At 40.4% G+C, this 21,545-nt stretch overlaps 5 protein-coding genes across 5 annotated transcripts; 3 read left to right on the top strand and 2 right to left on the bottom strand.

Annotated features, from left to right (window-relative positions):
• Window positions 1-384: 384 nt before the first annotated feature.
• On the bottom strand, window positions 385-3,461 carry LOC122351471 (secretory phospholipase A2 receptor-like). The gene has a single exon (XM_043248547.1). It carries the CDS (start codon window positions 2,283-2,285, stop codon window positions 1,551-1,553), a length of 735 nt encoding a protein of 244 aa, XP_043104482.1. The 5' UTR covers window positions 2,286-3,461; the 3' UTR covers window positions 385-1,550.
• Window positions 3,462-6,668: 3,207 nt separating this feature from the next.
• On the top strand, window positions 6,669-11,956 carry steap3 (STEAP family member 3, metalloreductase). Its single transcript, XM_043248546.1, is given in 6 exon segments — window positions 6,669-6,805; window positions 7,911-8,403; window positions 8,493-8,697; window positions 8,700-9,019; window positions 9,126-9,290; window positions 10,679-11,956. Coding segments are annotated over 5 exon segments (1,449 nt in total). The 5' UTR covers window positions 6,669-6,805; window positions 7,911-7,917; the 3' UTR covers window positions 10,952-11,956.
• c9h2orf76 (chromosome 9 C2orf76 homolog) lies at window positions 11,828-13,554 on the bottom strand. The gene is made up of 5 exons (XM_043248549.1): window positions 13,088-13,554; window positions 12,927-12,977; window positions 12,808-12,845; window positions 12,490-12,571; window positions 11,828-12,293 (listed from the first exon to the last, which is right to left on the bottom strand). The coding sequence occupies exons 1-5, from the start codon at window positions 13,215-13,217 to the stop codon at window positions 12,217-12,219; spliced, it is 378 nt and encodes a 125-aa protein (XP_043104484.1). The 5' UTR covers window positions 13,218-13,554; the 3' UTR covers window positions 11,828-12,216.
• Window positions 13,555-14,232: 678 nt separating this feature from the next.
• dbi (diazepam binding inhibitor (GABA receptor modulator, acyl-CoA binding protein)) lies at window positions 14,233-18,446 on the top strand. The gene is made up of 4 exons (XM_043248550.1): window positions 14,233-14,389; window positions 17,585-17,702; window positions 17,805-17,867; window positions 18,011-18,446. Exons 1-4 carry the CDS (start codon window positions 14,381-14,383, stop codon window positions 18,082-18,084), a joined length of 264 nt encoding a protein of 87 aa, XP_043104485.1. The 5' UTR covers window positions 14,233-14,380; the 3' UTR covers window positions 18,085-18,446.
• Window positions 18,447-19,509: 1,063 nt separating this feature from the next.
• tmem37 (transmembrane protein 37) lies at window positions 19,510-20,839 on the top strand. The gene is made up of 2 exons (XM_043248237.1): window positions 19,510-19,627; window positions 19,907-20,839. The coding sequence occupies exons 1-2, from the start codon at window positions 19,607-19,609 to the stop codon at window positions 20,510-20,512; spliced, it is 627 nt and encodes a 208-aa protein (XP_043104172.1). The 5' UTR covers window positions 19,510-19,606; the 3' UTR covers window positions 20,513-20,839.
• Window positions 20,840-21,545: the final 706 nt, after the last annotated feature.

Raw genomic sequence — 21,545 nt, 5'->3', positions numbered from 1 at the left:
CAGGTGTGCCTCGTCACACGCCGCCAGACCTGACCAATACCACGCCCCTCCTCTCGAACACGCCCACTCGGGAGCCTGGTGAAGGGCGGCGAATAAAGGACGGGGTGATGATGACAGTAAAGGGAGGGCAGGACTCGGGTGATGTATATATATAGGGGAGATATATATATATATATATATATATATATATATATATATATATATATATATATATATATATATATATATATATATATATATATATATATATATATATATATATATATATATATATATATATATATATATATATATATATATATATATATATATATATATGTTACAAATAAAGAGAAAAGTAAATAAAAAGCATTACATTTAGCTCTGCACATATATCATATTTTTTTACTCATTTTACAGCATTGTGCATTATAACAATCACACATGATGCAAAGACCAATCAGAAGAACTTTTTAATTTGTTAAGCGCATGCATGACAAAATAGAGTTGTATGTAAATGCTACATTATAGTCTACTCAGGTAACTCATCAGTGGACTTTCCTTTTTAACTTTTCTCATTCTCGCAAATTCAGGTTTTTCTATGAATAAATCTTTGAAGGAAGCCGTCTTCGAAAAACGTCTTGAAGGCATTTTCATGTTATCTGATGTAGTTTTTTAAAGCCTTTATCAGGTAAATGGCTATGTTTATAAAATTATGGCCATTATAAGGTATAGAAAGGTAGAAGGTTATAAGGTAGAAACACAGGACACAACTATGGAGCACCATTGTGCATCAGTAAGCATCACAACAAAAAATAAATAAATGCACAAGAGCCCTATTCCTATATTATGTTAGCTCTGGAGACTTCTCTGGTGGTTGGGAGCCGCTGTGTGATTGTCAGGATTGTTGCAGTGGAGTTGAGGAACCAGGAGAGGGCAGTATCACAAACTGTGTCTAGAGCCTTTTCCTCCTTTTGAAATGTGCTTCTCCTCTGCTTTAAAGGGATAGTTCACTTAGAAATTAAAATTTGAACAGTATCCGCTTACCCCAAGAGCATTTAAGGTGTAGGTGTCTTTTCTTTCTTATTTATATCCAATTTTGAGATTTTTAAGTCAAACCATTGTAGTCTGTCATATAATGGCCGGTATAGGGGGATTTTTCTATGGGAGGAAAAAAAAACTTGCATAGAAAAATCAAATTAAACCAAACCCCATCGTAACGATACATTGATGGCCTAAGACACCAAACGAGTGGTTACAGTGGTTACCGGCCATTTTATAACTGACAGACTACAACGGTTTGACTTGAAAAAAACAAAAAAAAATAAAATAAAATACTATATATATAGTACACATGCATATGTAATACAAAAAAATTTAAATTTACAGCACTACTATATATATTTTTATAAGTTATGATAGAGTGGAGAAGAATTATTGTCTCTGATGGACTTTAGAAGATGAGGGTTAGTTTTTTTTAAATGCCAAGTTCGCTTTGACTCTGTTCTTAAACAAGGGTATAATATTTTTAGAAAACATTACCTTTTTGGTTTTTCATAAATTGGTTTGTTTTAATGAAAAAGACAAATGAAGCTGAGCTTCTCCTCACAGTTTCTGTTTGTCCAAAGCTTTGTTTTCTTGTCCAGGGCTCCACAGCGAAGGTCTCCTGCAGGACACTGGGGCTGTTCGTTCTGATACCAGGCTGTGTAGTAAAGATGATTTCTGTTGACCCAGAGCCAGTCTCCTTCTAGAAAACGCAGACCAATCCACACATATTCGGTTTCAGCCTGTGAGATTTCCATTAAAGCTGAGTTCATCCTTTGCACTGTGCTCAGAGTTGCCAGTTCAATATAATAAGTCTTGCAGTATTCCAGAGCTCCTTCCCAGGTCTCTTTCTGAGGCACCAGAACAAAGTTTGTCATGCAGAAGGCGGCAAATTGAACTGTGCAATCTTTGTCGTGCAGTTTCTTACGGTCAATGTGTAGAAAAACACAGCCATCAGATGTGTCTGGTTGATTAGTATCCCACAAAATTTCTGTTGCTGTTTGACCTCCAGACCACCTCCAGACTCCTAATTCTGTGTGGAGTCCAACCCAGGCGTTTGAAGTTTGATTGGCTGCATCTTGCAAAAACTGCTGTTGCTCGAGCTCATTGATGAAGGTGGAGAGGTCGTGAAAGAATACATTACAGTAGCTATGCGCAGAATCCCATGTCATCTCCTTTTTCACAAAGAAATGTCGTTTAATGAGACCGGAGGAGAGTCCGCAGAGCTCCATGATTAGGAGCAGAGTGAGTGTTGTCTTCATCTTCCTCCACTGAAGAGTTTGTGGTTATTGACGACAGAAATGTACAAGATGACACTGACTCTCTTTTACTTGGACATACAGCCAATGACAAATGGGAGTGATGGTGTGACCAATCACAGCACACCTTTACAGACAAAACAGGTGCATTTCACCAGTCAAATAAACCTCATAATATTTTAAAGAAGCCAAATATGGCACGAAACACGGACTCAAAGAATGCCCCAACGTATTTAAAACAAATGAAAGCCAATTCTTATTTTTCCAAGATTTTGTCACAATTTCATTGCGCTCAACCAATGCATAAGTGATTGTTGTTGTTGTTGTTGTTTTACTTACTACAATTTTTGAAAAATACGCAAATGTACGGTTTGCTTTTTATTCGCAGCGATATAACGTAAATTCGGGTTGATTGGGATGATTTTTGTCATTGAAATGACTTGGAAAAAATATCCCAAATCAATCTCAATTCACCCTAACCCTTATCACAAGCAGTTCTCAAACAAGGATAAAAAAAAAATACTCTATCTCGTGCATGTGATAGTACGATAAATAAAAAAGAAACGTGTATAAATACAAAAAATGTGACTTTTTGAAAAAAGAAATGAAAATTTGACCACTAAAATTTGTCATAATAGCAATGTCTCTTTTTCGCTCACTGTATTACAGAACACATGATTTGTTTTTAGAAATGGAAATTAGTTAAACAAAACTTTAATACCATTTAAATAAGCAGAAAATCGTTTGCATTTGACAATAATAAATCTCAGTGCACGCATTCAGTGGTGGCTAAACGCACAGGCGCTGAGCTCTGGGGCTACAGCTGCCTAAATCTTTGAAGATAACTACATCGTTTGCATTTCATTTTAATAATAAAAGCAGAAGGAATTAATGCGGTTACAGGAGGAATTAAATGGAGACAAATAGTGCTATCCTAGATTACAAAAGCAGTGCAACAGAGGAGAAAAAGAGCAATTTTTTTGTGTTGGTGAATTATTTGCTAAAGCGGGTGTTTTCAATGCACGTAGTTTTAGAATATTGATGTAATAATAACAGCAGTTTGCCAAATAAGATAAAAAATAAATGCTATGACTATTTGTAAAAGTGACTTCAAAGGGATTATTGTAAACCTGAGCCTGAGATAATGCAAATGTTAAAGGCAAAAGCTGAAATAAAATAGCATGCATGTTTGCATTACATTTCCATTTGGGTGTTTTCCACAGACGATGTACTCCAGTGTACAGACTAATGCCATCATTTACAGGAATAATAAACTCACATTGTAATAAGTAAAGTGCATGAAAAATATGGGTGGTCAATTTGTTATCTAGTGTGCTTATTTATTTAAAAAAATGAAACAACTCACAGCACGTTGTATGAGAGTAAAGTACATATTTTAATTGGACGGGGACTGATGAGAGTTGAGCTTGAGGAAGCATGTAAAAGATGCTCAAGCATCACAAACTGAATGCAGATGATTACTGAATGTATGCAGCACCAACATACAGAACGCTTGTGGGTAAAATAAATCATTTGAAATAACTTTCTTTTCTGAACCAAGACATTATTGTCAATCATTTGTCTGCCGGTGGTAAAAGGTTTTTAATGTGGTGATTAAAAATGTGTTGTAAAACTAATGAAATCATATTTATGTATGCGTTCTGTTAATATTGAGTGATCCAGACGTGCAGGCGGCTGCTCATGGGGGAAGTTTCTGTCGTGTGGAGCTGAACTGGGTACACTGTCTGTCACTGGAAGATTCACTGAAACTAGGAGAAGATGAGAGACCACTGCCTGCAACACACACAAACACACACACACACACACACAAGCAGAAAGATGCACTCATTAAATTAGTTTTCCATTTTATTTTTCCTGAATTCTGTGTTTTTTCATTAAAATGCTGTCTAATTAAGTGAATCAATAAAAGGTAAAGAGTTTAATTTAGTCATTAAAAATTTTATTTATTAAAAGCATGCTTAATTCATAACAAAATACAGCATTTTTGTCAAGACACTGCACTGTCTAAAATTATTTTTAAAAATACCTTGGTTATATGCTATTCTTAAAAATGACAAGGACAAATTTGAACAAAACTCTGATTGGATGCGTCTGAAAGTGCGCCGAGGAGGATACTCCTAGGAAGCCTCTAGGGAGAGCAAAACACAGGCTGGGTTTCATTTCCGGGTGAACTAACCCTTTAAGACAGCCAACCATTTGAGTGTAGCGTTGGTCGCTCAGGCCCTGACGACTTTCAAGTCATCCTCAAACTAAGGCCTGCTTATGTGCTTCTTAAGTCAGCTCTTCGTATGCTTCAGAGGCCAGTTTTAACAGTGTGCCAGTTATGAAGCCCACTGGATAATCGACGCTGTGGCTCTGTCTTACATCTCAGTGCTTATAGTGTTGGTGTGAGGATCCGCTCCAGGGCTTGGTCCAAAAAGGTCTCCATCGATGATGTCTGTGCGGCAGCAGGAGGGTCTTCGCCGTCTACCTTCACTAGGTTCAATAACCTGGACATCCCTGCCCTTCAGGAAACACTTCTTGGTGCCTGAAACCCAGTACTAATATGGCACTGGTACCTATGTAACCGGTATATACCAGAAGCGAATCAGAACGCAGATTTCAGTGCCATGTTTGTTTTAAATATTTGTCCAATACTGTTTTTCCGAAACAGACGTAAGAAGCATCATCACCAGCACTTGCTCTAATAACACAACAAATGTTTGTAGTAACCGGAGTTTGCATGTTGTTTTTAGACTTAAAAACACAACACAATTTTTAACCAACCAAAGAGTGTGTGTGTGTGTGTGTATATATATATATATACTCTAGTTTTGACAAGCTGAAATTTGTTTGTGCAGCTATGCAAAAAAAGTAAATTGTCACATCAATCGAATTTCATAATAAGAAACTCTTTTAACCAAACTATGCAGTGCGTACTTCTACAGAGTTGTCAGTAATGTTACTGTGCTACTCACCTCTCATGAGGTTGTACATGTTCATGTAGTTTGTCCCTGAGTCTAAAATGGCATACCAGCTTCGAGAAACGGACCGGCCCTGAGAAGAGTTCAAAAAACAGACAATGACTGCATGTTTCTAAGACAGCTTCGGTAAGACCGAATTAGTGTCAGCATCATCTGAACGAAAGCTAACATCACACTCACCTGAACATCACAGGAATCTGGGTCCGGACTGCTCAGGTTAAAGGTCATGTCGTCCACAAACCTCATCACTGGAGTGGTGTGTGTAGCGGCGATGTCCTCCGCGTTCACAGACACCAGCTGGAGATACCAAGCAGAAACAAGGGCATAATAGCTAGGCCTAAAATCATGGGGAGCAACGAGAAAAAAAATGCACAAAAAGTAGGTAAAGAGTAGTAAAGATTAGAATAAAGTATATGATTGTTGCGGAGGATTATTATTTTTTTCTGCCTTGGGCCAATATGCACATGCACACCTGTTAGATGCCCCTAGTGCGGTCATATTTATTGTTTCTCTGCAAAATTTTGCAACCAATTTCAGTAGGAATCTGGCTTGGGACTTCAGCACACTAGGCTATTAATCGACATAAGCATCATAAGAAACAATAGGCTGCACATAAGTTCTTTTTCTTCAGTCTATCAATGCACACACTCACATAATAAAGGCATCTTTGGCTCTTCCCAGGACATGTTTCCGTTGACCACTCTTTAATCTGATTGACCAAGAGGGAGGAGACGTCAAAGCAAGGAATACCTATTTTCCTTATTTAAAAACATAACCAGTTAAAACAGGTATTTAAAACGCACAGGTGTATATGTAATGCATACAAGAAACGAAATAACGTGTCCTAAATGCTTCTTGAAACGCTTGAAACACGCGGACCTTTATCAAATAAGTGTGAGATGTGACTGCTGGACGGTACGTACCACTCAACGAAGCACTGCGCGTGAAGCGGACCGGCCGCCAGCGCGCACAGCACCCCGACACCGAGAACCAGCGCTCCCAGCACGGGCACACAGACGGCCATCGTCCGGGTAGAGCCGCGGGACGAGTCGGCGGAGCGAGAACCCGCCTTGCCGCGTAACATGTTCACCGCGTCCTTATCGCGGCCGCGCAGATGTTTACAACAGGGCGGCCGGGAACTAGAGCGCCTTCACAAAAACAGCAAAATAACGGCCGCGTTTCTCGTGAAAGGCCCGTGACCAAAGCACGCCTCTTCCAGTCATGGATTGCGTATCATTTATAACCGCGCTTAATTACACACGTTTTCTATTCCGTCGCGCGTCGGGGGCGTCGACGCGGCAGCTCAACGCTTTAAGAGCGCCGAGGAACGGAGGGGTCTCGAGACGTCATCGTGGATCGATCTCTCGGACCAATCGGCTTTTAACTTGACAGTAGAACCGTTCTGCACGGATAGCTGGAGTATGATAAGAATGTCTTTTTCTGCACGGTCTCGTATCTCTAGCGCACAGTAACGGAAGCGCGCCGGTTACAGTCCTGGAACAGCACGGTCACCAGGAAAAGAGAAGTTATATGAAAGTGGTGAGTGTATATATATAGTAATATAATGGATCGCAATGGATAAATAAGGACGTTAAAGAAAGTAATTTTAATGTTTTTAGAAAGCGCTCTCAGTAATTAAGAGCGTTTGTCCCTCACCGCTTCAGCAGAAACGAAACCTGCTGACAACTCATTTGAAAAGCGAAAAATACACTTTAACATACTCTACAATAATGCTCTAATTAAAACTGCAATAACAACAACAAAAATAATCATACGCGTTATCCGATGTTTGTTTGGTTTTTTATACGGTACTTTTAGGCAAATCGGACTATTAATCGGACTATTTACATTTTATTAAATTGTTAAAACTGAGTAAGATTTGTTTTGTTTTTCTGTTATGCTGTAGAAATAATAGTTCTTGTGTGTCAGAATTATGTGGCATAAGAAAATGATTTAAACTTAATCAAGCTAATGACAAATTCATTGACCGTGCTGTCAGCGATGCCAGTAAGACATCAAATGGACGTTCAAAACTTGAAGTTGATTCGGTACACCGAAAGTCAAACATATTTGGCTCACATATATATTAAACCAATTTCAGTGTGAGGTAACTTCTTCTTTTACCCATTAAACCATCAGGCGAAATTGCCGTCAAAGCTGAACTTAAAACGTTGCTACAGCATCTTGATCAAATGTTTACTGATATTTGACATTAGTTTGATATCAAGGTACCCACCGGGATGTTGAATGATTTCTTTGATATGGTGCGATTTTCACGTGGTGCACAAATATTCACATTATTATTATTATTATTATCATTGCAGGTTAATGACACACGTAGCTTACTAACCAACTTAAGTTAATAATAGTTCATCAAACATATCCAACAATTCTACCTCTAATGAACAGTTGAATTTATGCATTTATTACTTTAATGCAGGGGTGTCAAAATTCTGGAGGGGCACGGCCCTACATAGTTTAGATGCAACCTAGTTAAACACACCTGATCCAGTTAATCAAATGATTAAGGCTACCTCCAGGAACTAACCTGACACCCCTGCTTTAACGGTAACGGGACATGAGTATGGAAATGCTTAATTATATAAATTCATATAATTTCCTAAACTCACACTCTTCTTCTCAGGTTCATTATGGCAGAAGATATGAAAACTCCCTTGCTCTCAGACTCTGAAGGCCCTGCTGATGCCCTGCCTGTATGTCTAACCAGCCCTACAGTGGCCATTCTCGGTTCTGGAGATTTCTCCCGCGCACTGGCTCTACGGCTGGTAGCTTCTGGTGTGCGAGTGGTGGTTGGGAGCCGCTGTGTGAATCGCATCCCATCAGGACTGTTCCCTGACGCAGTGGAGTTGAGGAACCAGGAGGGAGCCGTATCACAAGCAGTGTGCCTAGTGTTTATGGCATTGTTCCCTGAGCATTATTGCTCTTTGCTGGGGTTACAGTCTGCACTGGCGGGGAAGGTGCTTGTGGATGTAAGTAACGCAGCAGAGATGAAAATCCACGGACCGTCCAATGCAGAACGACTGGCTGAGCTGTTTCCAGACAGTCTAGTGGTCAAAGGATTTAACACTGTTTCAACCTGGGAGTTGCAGACTGGGGCTCATGATGGAAGCAGAAAGGTCAGGGCTGTTGTTATTTTATCTGTATTTGCTGAAAACAAATGCAGGGTTATTTGAACTATGTACATTTCTACCTTTCACTGCTGTAGGTCCTCATCTGCAGTAACAGTACAGAAGGGAAGAAGAAAGTTGTACAGTTGGCTCGGCAGATGGGCTTCCACCCCGTGGATATGGGTGGCTTGTCTGCTGCTCGAGAAATCGAAGTAGTCCCATTGAGCCTATTCCCATCTTGGAGTGGCCCAGTTGTTGTCACCGTCCTTCTTTTTTTCTTTTTCTATGGCTATGGTTTCTTGCGGGAATTTTGCTGCCTTATCTTGCACAAGGACACAATGCTTTTTACCGTCTTGCCCTTGACCTTGTGAATGAGAGCCTGCCAGCAGTAGCCTTGGTGACTCTGGCACTCGTGTACTTCCCAGGGTTGTTTGCTGCGTGGTTGCAGCTTTGGAGGGGCACCAAATACCGGCGTTTCCCATCCTGGTTAGACAACTGCTTGCAGAGGAGAAAACAACTGGGCCTGTTGAGTTTTTTTTGTGCAGTGTTGCATGGAGTCTACAGCCTTTGCCTGCCACTGCGCAGAATTACATCGCACAGGATTGTCAATTCTGCCTACAGACAGGTTCGTCAACCTGAGAATATAGCTCTTTAATTGTTTAATGTTTGACTTGAAGCGCCTGACAACAGTAAAGTATTGTGTCTGCTGTGTGTTTGTCTGAACACATCAGGTTAAAGCAGGTACAGAGGAGCCCTGGGATGAGCTGGGTGTTTGGCGATCTGAGCTGTACCTTTCTTGTGGAGTGTTGGGTCTTGGTGTTCTTTCTTTACTGGCCATCACATCCTTACCCTCGGTGGGCAACACTCTCAACTGGAGAGAGTTTACGTTTGTACAGGTGAGGCCATACGCACTATAAGAGTGTTTCTCACTCCTGTTCCTGGAGGCACACCAACAGCACACTTTTTGTATGTCTCTCTTATCTGACCAATCCTTTTTGGTTTTGGTGTCTCTTCTGAGTTGAATCAGGTGTGTTTGATTAGGAGAGTTCTGATTTGTACTGTTGGTTTACGTCCAGGAACAAGGTTGGGAAATACTGCTTTAACAGTTGAACTAGTAGCTACTCAGAAAAATAAACCAAGGATAGCTAACCCTGCAACTGCTACCTGCAGGTCTGTTTAACCCTATTCCAACACACCTGAGTCGGAAATAAGATCTGTAAAAAGAAAGAATCTAGGAGTTGGACTAGAATCTGGAGGACTACCAGTTTAGCTCCAACCCTAATCAAACACAACTGAACCAGCTAATCGAGCACTTTAGGATCACTTGAAAAGTCACAGGCCAGGTGCTGAAGTAGGCTGGAAATAAAAATTGCAGGACTGTGGGTCCCCAGGAACAGGGTTGAAGACCTATGTTTTAAGGTGTGTTGGAGCAGGTCTGGCAACTTCAGACTTTGAAGGTCACTGTCCTGCAGAGTTTAGCTCCAACCCTAATCAAACACCCCTCAAGATCAATTAAAAACTATGGGCAGGTGTGTTTGTTTAGGGTTAGAGTTAAACTACGCGGAACAGTGGCCCTCCAGGACCAAAGTTGCCAAGCTCTGTTCTGCTGGAAGATAACCTTCCAGAGTAAAGACTAGCCACCTCTGCCCTGGCCTGCACACTTCTACTTAGTTCACAAAACAAACTGCAAAAACTCCCCTGAACTGCTCAGCTGACTGTCCTAAAACATTAAATAAAAATAAAGACATCATAAACCTGTAAACATTTACTTTTGTCTCGAGTGAGATAAGAGAAATTAAAAATTTGCAGTCTTCCACACTATATCGTCCTCCCCTAAATGACTTACAGGACTTCTTACTGTAAGTCTGCATGCATGTTGATATCAAAAACACATCTGGGTAAGTTCATGCATCCTCCGTCTTTGCATAGTCGAGTATTTGAAAATAAATTTCAGCATCATGACGATGTAGAATGTAAACCCTATTATGCGAGATTTCATAAGGATTCGGAAATGTCCTGGGTCTCTAGGAACAGGTTTGAACAAACTCTGTACCAGAAAATTCCAAACAACGTGGTCCTTGAAGACCTCGTTTATACTATTATTAATATGCTGCAGACTATATGTTGATATCAATCATACCTTGCCAATTTCAGTGCAAAAATGGATTGATGGTTTATTTTTAGGCAAGGAGAAACATGCTCTTTGATTAGCATGCAAAGTAACACATTCACTCCAAAAGCAGTCGCAGCTTTTTGAGTAAAGTTTCCTCTCTTCTTCCTTTAGTCTGGTTTGGGCTACATCGCTCTGACTCTGTCCATCATGCACACACTCTTCTTTGGCTGGGATTTTACCTTCCACATTGAGGCATATCCATTCTACATGCCGCCAGGCTACTTATTGGCTGTAGCTCTACCCTGCGTTGTTCTGCTGTGCCGTTGTTTCCTCCTTCTGCCATGCATCTTCACCAGACTGACGAGAATCCGCCGGGGATGGGAGAGTAAACGCAACTGTCCAGTCCTACATCACCACCATGTGGTGGCTAATGGGATGCCATAGAAACTTGGGAAAGAATGTAAGAACGCCTACATTTAAAAACTTGGTGTAACAAGGTTTGTAAAGTATTTTGAGACTGCTCAAAGTCTGACTAGATTAAGTCAGCCTTATCTAAAATGGGAATACTAATGATATGATGAGATAGTGGCAAAACTGCCATCTCTGTAAGGGAGAAAATAATAAGACAGATATGATAAGGTAAATTTTACAGTCAGGTTGAGTATTCTGAACTGATGTTAGTGTTATTAGGTGCAGCATGTACCAGCTGTGATCTTCTCTCAGAGGCACACCTATAGAGCACTGCATACATGTACAAAGTGCATAAAGAGGTCTCTGTTCACTAGAATATAAAAGCCATCATTTTTTAATTGTTCTTATATTTGAGCATTACACCTATGCATATGCTCACACTCAGGTCTTTATTACATAACTCTTAGGAAAAAGAGTGAAAGACTTGAACTGAGGTATTAAAGTCAACTCCTGACTCATCTTTTTTATGAACAAAAATGACTTAAACATGTGCCTTGTATTATTACTAGAGTATGTACCTCAGATGATTGTCTTCAAGAACAGTTACTGAGTAAACTCGTGTAAATTCACAAACTCCATATGTAACAGGGAGGCCAGCGTTATACAGAGTACTAATAATGACCAAAACTGCATTATATTTGTTTGAAAACTGTTATAAACAAAGCATGTGTTTTTTTTTTTTTTTTTTTTGTAATTATGGAAAAAGTTTAATAGAAACTTCTGGATATTTGCAAAGATGTACGATACGGACCAGTTTTTATTTTTTGTTTCACGTCTTACTGATTGGCTATCGTTACTGTACTGCAAAGTTTTGAACTAAACTTTCAATCAATTAATCGATATTGTCGGTGTTGTTAAAGCATGATTTAGACATTCAACTTTATTTAACAAAACGGCGATCACTTTCCAAGACGTCACTGAAATAAAACAAGATATCTGGTATCTGATTTGTTGTAAATAAAATAAAAGTACATAAAATAATTGCCATTCCAAATGCACATTTTTACACTAGAATTTACAGTATTCATGCCCTCCAAAAATAATTGTGTGTCAAACGTGTACATCTGAAACTATGCTGCAGTCGTTCAAATGTTAAGAATAAATCTAAAAAAATACAGCTATAAAGGAAATTAAAATAAACGTTACGATTCAACTTCGAAGAGGTCGCTTGCTTGTCGCAGATGAAAAGAAGCGCCTCTGGTAAATAAATACTCCAAGAGCTCTTGTGTTGATGGTCATCACCATTCCGTCTGTGGATTGGCCTTGAACTTTTCATAATCGGCCATTTTGAAGAAGGCAAGTTCTGTCTCATTGGCTGTAAAGAGAGGAAAGGCGTTGAAAGAGAGAGATTTCAGCAGGTGTAGCTTCAGTTGTGCACACGTTTTATTTTTACGTGCGCATGCACGGGCAAAATTACGCACCAAAATAAAATATTTAGCTTGTCATTCCATGAAAACGCACAAACGCAACCTGCGGCGACTCTCAAAAACCTAAATATTGATTTTACATACCAACACCAGATGCCCTTAACCTGCAGCCGTCACGAAGAATGAACTTTTCATCGTCCTCTAAACTCATCACCAGCTCATTTGTCTAAAAATCAGGAAAAACAAATAATCGGTTAATACCAATTGTGACAGATTTACTCATTTTGTTAAAACTATTCATCATGAAAAATGTATCGTTTATATTCCTTAAATGTATTGTAGTGGACATTTCTACACTTTTGTAAATAAGAATGAACGTACAGCTGAAAAAATGTTATGTTAAAAAATGTTAATATTAGAGAGTTTATGCCACAATCTGTTGATTAAAACTGATTAAGTTACCTTTGCTCCATGTGCCTGGTGAATAATTTTCATTGTGTCTGCAACAGCATATTTAACACGATATTAATGCAATAGCTGTTGTTATTTAGTATTTGTTTGTAAAAGAAATGCGAACTTACCATAGTCAAACTTCTTAAAAGGTGGAGGCAGCCCGGCTCTTGTTGAAACGTCTTAAAATAGACAAGCGCTTTAATGTAGTTATCATCGTTAGTAAATGTTTAATATTAACCCTTATCGTGGGAAGTCTGGTTACAGTGAGCCTGCTGTCGTTATGCCTTACCTTGTTTGACAAATGTAATGAACTCCCCCACTGTTTGGTCTAAATGAACGTCTTTGTAGACCACCGGTTTAAAGTTTCGATGCTCAAAGGACCGAACCAGACGCACCGTCAGAACCACGCTGTCACACATTATGAGCCCGATCGCATTGCAAACTACAAAGTAAGCCTAGAAGAAAATAAGGCTGGGTAAAAAAAAAAATCAGGATAGCAGGCTTGTGCGATTATAATAACGCAGTCGTTTACTTCCAGCACGTTCTCAGTTCCAGACCAAAATAGCCGCTACGTCGATCTGGTAACGTCGGCGGAATCAGGCCAAAGTAATCGAGCAGCAGAACAATAGATATTCAGCGTGTGACTCCGACGCGAAGCGGTTAACAATAAACGTATACACACCTCAAAACAAACCGTTATGTTTATATTCTATGGCTTGGGTAGCCTGTGTTTCTTTTTTAAGCACTAGTGTAGCCTTTAAAAAAAATGGAATGCTAATATCTATAATAATTTGGACAATATTCAACTGGGTTAAATAAAAAAATCTCTAAGAACGAACATTTCTTTAGGAAATATGGCAACTGGCTACATGTTTTTGCGTTATTATTTTTTTCATTGCACTGAAAGTGCTAACAAAGCTGGAGTTAGCTAATCAGAGTATATCTAACTATTTAAAGTATTTCACGCCCTGCGGTCGACACACTGGTGTAGTAACGCATGGACTGTTAGTGTGTAGTTATCTATGAAAAAAAAGTTCAATCTGATTATAAATGTGTGTGCGTAAATGCTCTGTAAGCGTGGACATCGAAAAGTTTATGAACACAATATTTGAAGGTAATTTGCATACGCAGATAAGTGTATTGTGGTTAAGTACTACAAATAGTTATATATTATAAAAGTTTAATAATACTTGGAATTCCAAAAATGTCTACAAGTTAAATGCAGGTTTGTATGTTTTTTGATCAGTTGATTTGTCCAAACGCCTACACGCAAAATCACTGATAGGAAATCATGATACACGTCAGTGTAAAAAACTTCTGTTGCAATAAAGGGCATCTCTATATTTGCACAATACTCTCAATCTGGCGCCCCTGGCTTGACCCTGTGGCCCAGTTAAAAGACGCTATAAATTCATGAATTTGATTGGACAGATTTCTCGGTACATGTCCCGGCAGCCAATGGAGCGCCGGGGGGCGTGACCGTGGGCGTGGCAGACGACACTACAGCGATCGCCGGAGAGTCGCGCTGCCATCACAACCGGTTTCAAGCGCATCTTTATAACAGACGGAACCATCTACAACCATGTCTGAGGTCAGTATGAACAGACTAGACGCCTTTGTTTGATTTAAGGGAGTATTTGAGAATTGCAACGTGCGATTCGTGTGCCGTAATTAGGATTCCCGCTAAAGAAAACCACACGGCGCTGTTTGCACGCGAACTGCTTAGCATTTCGGTCTTAATAATTAATACAGCTTTATCCTGATCGAGAGGAAAACAGATCCAGTCGTAGAGTGACTCGCATGCAGTGAATGACACGGGCACACCATGCATTAGGACCCGAAGAGAGCGCCATGTCTGCGTGGGTGTGGCATGATCGTGAAGTGCGTTATAATATAGAGCCGGGCGAGCTCCTGCGCTCCGCTTTAAACGCGGTTTCACGTGCGCTACGGACCTCGAGTGAACGTTTGACGTTCCCCAAACTTTCGTTGCGTTCTTTCGCGAAACCGTCGATAGCCGTTACCGTTCGTTTTTAATTTATGCAAAGCGGTGAAAAGTGAAAGGTGATGTTCGCGCGCCGCCTCCTCTGTCGCCTGCGCTGACGAGTGCGCGCGCGTTCACTGACCCAACGATGAAGTGCTTTTAAAGTGAAACGCGTAAACGGAAAAAAAAAACGTTTAGAACCAACGCGTCCTGTTCGGTCCCGTTACCGTCTTTTACCCGTTACCCCACACTGTTACTCAACAGAGCACAGAGTTGTTGAATTCGCTAAAACTCTTTAATTCGATGTTCTTATGTCGTTAAGTTGCAGGTATGTTTATTTTAGTATAACAGCATGCGTGCTTGACCGCAGCACGTTAAAAATAACTATAATGCGAAATACGTTGTATTTACGTTAACGGTTCTACTCAGAAAACACTTGTCAGTTGAAGGTGTTAGTAGGTCGTTATTTAGTCTTTCCGCGCTGAAATCTGATAACATGTTGCCATGATAAGACTGAGGCTTGCTCGACGTCGTCGCGGTTAGTCTTCAGGATGATGGACTGACGGATGATGAGGAGCCCCAGTGCGCATGTCAGAGAAGTGTGGAGTTTGACCCCGTGATTAGAGGTCTGCTAAAGTCCTGGCCATTGTGCACGGTTACATAATCTGGTCGGGTCACCTGCCAGCGTTATGGAGCAAGACCAAGAATGTAAAACAGCCGCGACTAAAACCTATTCAGCGGCTTTTGTTAGAAATAAGAATGAGACGTGAATGCATGCCGATGGTGAGAGTTACCCGTCTTTGTCTGCTTTTGGTATACAGTCGGACTGAAAGTGATTAATATTCTGTACTGATTTAAAACTCTTTCACACATAGGACAGTAACTATTACCAGAAGAGCGCCAGTTAAGACGTTTTGGTAATCGTTGTAATTCTGTGAGAATGAAATCAAGCAGCTACGAACTGTGACGCCACGGAGGAACCGTGTTTCTCAATCGCCTTTCCAGCTGTTGAATGACAAAAAAAGACATTTGCAGCCAATAAGAATCCATCCGATTACGATCGTAATCATCCAGCCTTTAAAGCAGGAGAAAACAAACATACGATGTTTTGTCTCTAAAGCCTTGTGTTTTTAAGGGTTTTTTACATTTGGTGTAAAGTTGCAATGCCGTATAAAAGCTTGGTTAAATTAAGCCTGCTCAGACCCATCTCAGCCATTAGTATTAAAGCATATAGTTGTATGACTAATAAGTAAATGCATTCATGCCACCTCTAAGCAGCATTGAATGGTCTGTGCTAGGGCTGGGCGGTATGACCAAAATTTTATTTCACGGTATAAGAAATTTTATTTCACGGTAACGATATCTTTCACGATATAGTTTTTTAAATGGGTAGTTATTCCAGAAAATGTACAAAAGGGCCTTATATAATAAATAAGCTTGAATATTTAAGAAAAGAAAAGGACTTGATCTTATTTGATTATTTTGTATTTTATTTTTAACCTTAAATATAGTAAACAAAATATGACATATGAACAATAATTCCAATGTATTTTCACAGCTTGATGTGGACAAACTTTTCTAAAGTAACATCTCACAGATATAAAATATATCTCAAGTAAATAACAGCTTAAATTGAAAATATAAATATGTAAACACGAAAAATTGTGATCACTTCTTGCAAATATGAAGCAAAAAAAGCCATTAAAAGTAATAAAAGTATTCCACTTCCTGTTCAATTCTCAGTCGGCATTCTCTGTTCAAATGCAACTTTGCTAAAGTGCTTGCGGCTCGGCATTACATAGCGCAGCGGATCAAGGGTTTTGATTAGGTCTCGAAACCTTCTTTTCCACAGTGTAAACTGGTGGACATGTCTTTGCAAATAAGCATCGTAATTGCATGGGTTATTTCTTTCCATCCTACGCTTTGGTAAAAGACAAAGCCTGAGGTAAATTTTTTCTTTTGGTGACGGGCCGCTTGCCATCTTTTGGCTTTGCAGCATATGTGAAAGCATGATTCAGTTAGCAGCTCGTATCAGATTTTGCAAACCATGACGTTGCACCTCTTTTAATGACCCTCCTGCTCAGGATTTTCTTTTGAGCCCTCCTCCTCTGTTCGTTTCTCCTTTTCCATGTTTCAGCGTCCTTCAGTGTTTCATTCAGCGGTTTGACCGGTCTCAGCCTCACGCGTGCTGCACGCATGTTGGCCACGCCCACGTATATACGGAATAAAAAATCTTTACGGTACACATTTCATTCCGCGGTAACGATATATACCGTCATACCGCCCAGCCCTAGTCTGTGCAAATACAGCCTAATGCCACTTCAGAAGTGCTTCAGTGCCGCCTTTTCAGTGTCAGTGTTACATAAATGCATTTAAGCCGCCTCTGAGCAGCCTGTAATCCACTTCTGGTGCACCTCTGTGCCGCGTTTCTTCTGTAAATGTAATGCAGTCTACTTGATGTAGTTATCCTTATAGTTATAGTCCTTCGTGTCAACGGGCCTTTAGTTTTGCAGTTAAATGAATATCGCAAAGCATCACCAGTGTCCCATGATTTGATTGTCGGAGGTGAATCGAATCAAAGTCATGTACGTTGCAGGTTTGGGCTGTGAATTTGGTGAGATGAACAGCTCAGCTTTGATTCAATCCTTTCATTGAATCGTTTAAAAGACTCCCGCACACTCCTGAGTTCAATCAGTCTGATGAATCACTCACTGAACCGCAAATGAGCGTCAGTTCTGTCTGTCTGTCGGTTATAAACCGTTTTTGACTGATTGTCCGTCACTGCATATATTTGTATTCCCGCAGGCTGAGTTCCAGAAAGCGGCAGAGGAGGTCAAGCAGCTGAAAGCGAAACCAGCGGACGCTGAGATGCTGGAAATATACAGTCTGTACAAACAGGCCACCGTAGGAGACGTCAACACTGGTCAGTTTTCCCCTGTCAAGATAAAAGTGAATAAATGCGTGTGGCCTACGTTTATCTCTAAATCAGAGTTGCAGCTCTTTAAACAAATGTGTGTTTTTACAGCTCGACCGGGCATGTTAGATTTCACTGGCAAGGCCAAATGGGACGCCTGGGAGGCCAAGAAAGGTCAGTTTCTCCTCCTCACCAGCAGGGGGCAGTGAAACATCATTTTAAGCTTGTGGTTTTTTCCCCCCAGTGTCTGCATCGCTGCGAACAGGCTCCAAAAGCAGCTCACTCTCTGTGTGTGTTTTTTCTCCTTCACCTTTCAGGTATGAGTAAGGAGGATGCCGTGAAAGCGTACATCGCTAAGGTAGAGGAGCTGAAGGGAAAGTACGGGATCTAATGGACGGAACCCCTCGGGGCCAGCATGCCTTCACCTGCACTGTTCTCCCACGAAGCGCCTTTAGGCCTCCAGCGGGTCCCCTCTCTAGGGTGTCACAGATACGCTGCAGCATGCAGACTCCGTTCTGTGTGAGAGAACAGGCACAATTCTTGCAGGCCAAAAGAAAGCCCACCAGTAACCATGTAGTGAAAACCTTAATGAATTCAGATTTGTGCAAGGCCATAAAATAACTTTCAAAAACCATGTTTGCGTGTGTTTTTTTTACTGACTGAGGACAGCATGTTGGATTTCCCTTTTAAAAATTGCTGTTTTTTTAAAACCCTGTGAAAGATTTTGTGATTAAAAACGATCAAATAACCAAATGCTTGTACTGTTTGAGTGTTGAATTTAATCGTTCGTTTCGAGATGTAGTGCGTCTCTGTAAAAGATTGTTTCCCTTGGCGCAAGTCGCTTGACCAGACATTCACAAACACACAAGGGCTTTGAGATGTTTCGCTCTAGTCGATCGGGTTCGTGTGGGTAGACGAGTGTGTAGACGTCAACATAGGGTTTTAATGGACCCATGTCCCAGTTCTCCATGATTTCTGTCCCGCTTAATGTCTTCACCTCAATCTGGAAAGGGCTCAAAGTCTTTTTGCTGGAGTATAAATTGCGTAACTATGTTTTGGGTCACAGTCGCCCAAAAGGGACTTTGGCCTGTCAATGATTATGATAACCAGCATTTTAGATCATTTGTGCTTTCTGTGAAGAGAAACATTTTTGCCGTTTAAGGTCTACCCTTAGTATTAGCTATGCGATTGATACCAGATTGTTTTACTAATTACTTACTAAACACACTTATGCCATTAATTGTTTGATAGCACTAGTTATATTAAGAAAAAAATACTAAAAAAATTTGCATTTTTTTGCGCAGATCGTGCATGCAAGTATTATTACAGTTAATATACAGTATTATGTTTGTAGAATATCCTACATAAAATGTAAAATTTTATTAAATACCCCCAGTTAACGATATACAAAGGCTATTGAAATAACTCATTAGTTATTATCATTAATAAGTCTAGTTTTTAATCGATGGGTTTTCTAGTAAATGCATATGCATTTTATATTAAGCATATATTAAAGAACGCATATTATAAAGTTTCCCTGACAGGTGTGTTACCTTCATATAGCAAACAAATTGTACAAATAATAATAATCGAAAGAGATTTGCTCTTTAGATTATATTTAGTAAAACGACGGGTTTCGCGTAATGCTTATTCTAGAGAAACATTTTTGTTACCTTTATAGCAAACATAAAGAAAATTAGTTGGCCAGATTTGAAGAAACGTCTAGCAGATGCTGCCTCCAGTGTAATGTCTGATTCCTAGTCACTGGAAAACTAACCCGAAGCGCCCGTGACCTCGTGTCCAAGGAGCAAGATGCCGGTTAATGTTATACTAAAGTTATACTGTACTTTCGACTGGAGTTGACTTGGCTTCTCCGTCTCGCTTCTCCTGGTCTGTGGGCTTTTGAAGTCAATATGACGGCAATAAAAATCAGGGTAATGCCTTTTAAATGCATTTCAAATGTTTACTCGAGGTTTATGCTATTCTGAAGAGTGGAATCTATTATTAGCTACTTCGTTTTTAATAGCTGGGTTTATCTGGACTGGAGGAGAAAGTAGTTCAATACAGAAAGAAAATGAGGCGTTGTTTACTCGGTTGATGTTATCTGCTCAAACGCATACTAGCCCTTTTCGTTCTTCAGAAAGAGCATGTAAGTGCCTCAGGTCGATGCAGACGTGTGTCAGATGTGTGTTCAGATGTGTGTGTCTCTCCAGGTCGGGGCCGCTCCGCGTGGGAAGCCCACCCCTCTTTTTCTAGACCTGTTTTGTCGCAGCCTCATCATCCTGTGCACGTTCCTGTCCGTCATCCTCTCGTCGGTCGCGGTGTGCGACGGTCACTGGCTGCTCGCCGGCCGCCGCATGTTTGGCCTGTGGTATTTCTGCTCACTCGAGGAGCAGCAGGGCCCCGCGTCGGGGGCCCAGAGCTTTAAAGCGTCCTCTAACTGCACCAGACGGCTGGAGGAGGCAGGGGTGGATGGTCTGGCCGCGGGCTTGGCGGCGTGTCGTTCTGTGATCACTCTGGCCGTGGTCAGCGCCGTATTCGGCCTGGAGTTGCTCGTCATGTCGCAGGCCAGCGAAGGCAGGGACTCCAGTCGGCGCTGGACCTTCGGGGCACGGCTGGTGCTGCTGGCCGGGGTGATGGCCGCCGGAGGCCTCGCGGCTTTTATACTGCTGTTAGGGGCCTTTGCCACGCTCCTCGGGTTTACCCTCACCTTCTGGTGTCAGTTCACCGCCACCTTCCTGTTCTTCCTCAATGGAGCGGCAGCGCGGCACATCCAGCGCTTTGAACCGCTCTTTAATGGACATCCCGACAAACTGTAGAAAGAAGGCTAACATAAACTCTTGGAGAAGCTGGATTAGGAGCTGCTGTCGGTGCATTCTTTGCATCAAGTGATTTTGACGCTTCATAAATGATGATTTATAAATAGTGAACTTTCTAGAAAGGCCCCAAGAAGGCCCTATGTGTAAATGTTTATGAAGGAATTTTTTATTTCCTATTTTATAATGCGTTTAATTCCATTGTCATTCATTTTAAATAAATTTGATTTCATTTAATATTGATGACCAGCAGCTGACAACTGATTCTAGTTTAATCTCTAAACAATGCATCTTTACAGTTAACTTAATAAAGAATAGTTATTGAACAGAGTACAGATTTTCACAGTATTTTAATACTTTATTTCACAGGACAATACAGAGATAACAGGTATTCAAGGAATCATTCATATTTTCACAGACGTACAAGTGGATTAAAAAATATAAAGGGGTCAAGATGTGTCCTTTTTAAAAAAATATATTTCTTGAGGTTTACTTACAAAGGTAATTTATTTATTTTCTAACACTTTTAAACATGATTTCTCACCTCCCACATCTTGATTTTGACGCTAATTGTCTTGTAAGGTTGTGTTAACTCTGATTGAAACAAACTCTGCTGGTTGTGTGAGTGTGAACGCCGTCGTGAAGAGGAGGAAGACGTAACTCAGGCGAGAAGGATGTTTGAGTAAATTCTTATTTTTCTTTCTTTTTGCAAAAAATATAAATGAATTTGTGTTACGAAAATCAACGAAAGTCTTACGGGTTTGGAACGACACAAGCGAGAGTAATTAATGACCGTTAATTAACCCTTTAAATACTATATCAGCAGTAGAAAGTTCCTGTACTTGTTTTGCAGCAGCAGCAATAATCTACGATGGAAGCAGAACAATAGCTCTATCCCAATAAGACTAAATACATGAACACATATTAATAACCCATACAAATCTTCAGAGAGGTGTCATGACAGAAATGTAATCATGCCTATTAACGTATATGGTTTTAGGTATTTTTTCTTCAAAATATGTATTTCTTCATTATT

The sequence above is a fragment of the Puntigrus tetrazona genome, chromosome 9 (genome assembly GCF_018831695.1).
Source record: "Puntigrus tetrazona isolate hp1 chromosome 9, ASM1883169v1, whole genome shotgun sequence".
Taxonomy (NCBI): domain Eukaryota; kingdom Metazoa; phylum Chordata; class Actinopteri; order Cypriniformes; family Cyprinidae; genus Puntigrus; species Puntigrus tetrazona.
This window is presented reverse-complemented; position numbering and strand designations above follow the sequence as displayed.

Bases quoted from the DNA above. Each gene is read 5' to 3' on its own strand.
- LOC122351471 (XM_043248547.1), bottom strand. From the start codon at position 2,285: ATGAAGACAACACTCACTCTGCTCCTAATCATGGAGCTCTGCGGACTC.
- c9h2orf76 (XM_043248549.1), bottom strand. From the start codon at position 13,217: ATGTGTGACAGCGTGGTTCTGACGGTGCGTCTGGTTCGGTCCTTTGAG. The intron at 12,978-13,087 runs GTAAGGCATAAC...GTCTATTTTAAG, and splicing joins CATTACATTTGTCAAACAAG to ACGTTTCAACAAGAGCCGGG. The intron at 12,294-12,489 runs GTATGTAAAATC...CTCTCTTTACAG, and splicing joins GTTAAGGGCATCTGGTGTTG to CCAATGAGACAGAACTTGCC.
- dbi (XM_043248550.1), top strand. The intron at 17,703-17,804 runs GTCAGTTTTCCC...GTGTTTTTACAG, and splicing joins CGTAGGAGACGTCAACACTG to CTCGACCGGGCATGTTAGAT. The intron at 17,868-18,010 runs GTCAGTTTCTCC...TTCACCTTTCAG, and splicing joins CGCCTGGGAGGCCAAGAAAG to GTATGAGTAAGGAGGATGCC.
- tmem37 (XM_043248237.1), top strand. From the start codon at position 19,607: ATGACGGCAATAAAAATCAGG. The intron at 19,628-19,906 runs GTAATGCCTTTT...GTGTCTCTCCAG, and splicing joins TGACGGCAATAAAAATCAGG to GTCGGGGCCGCTCCGCGTGG.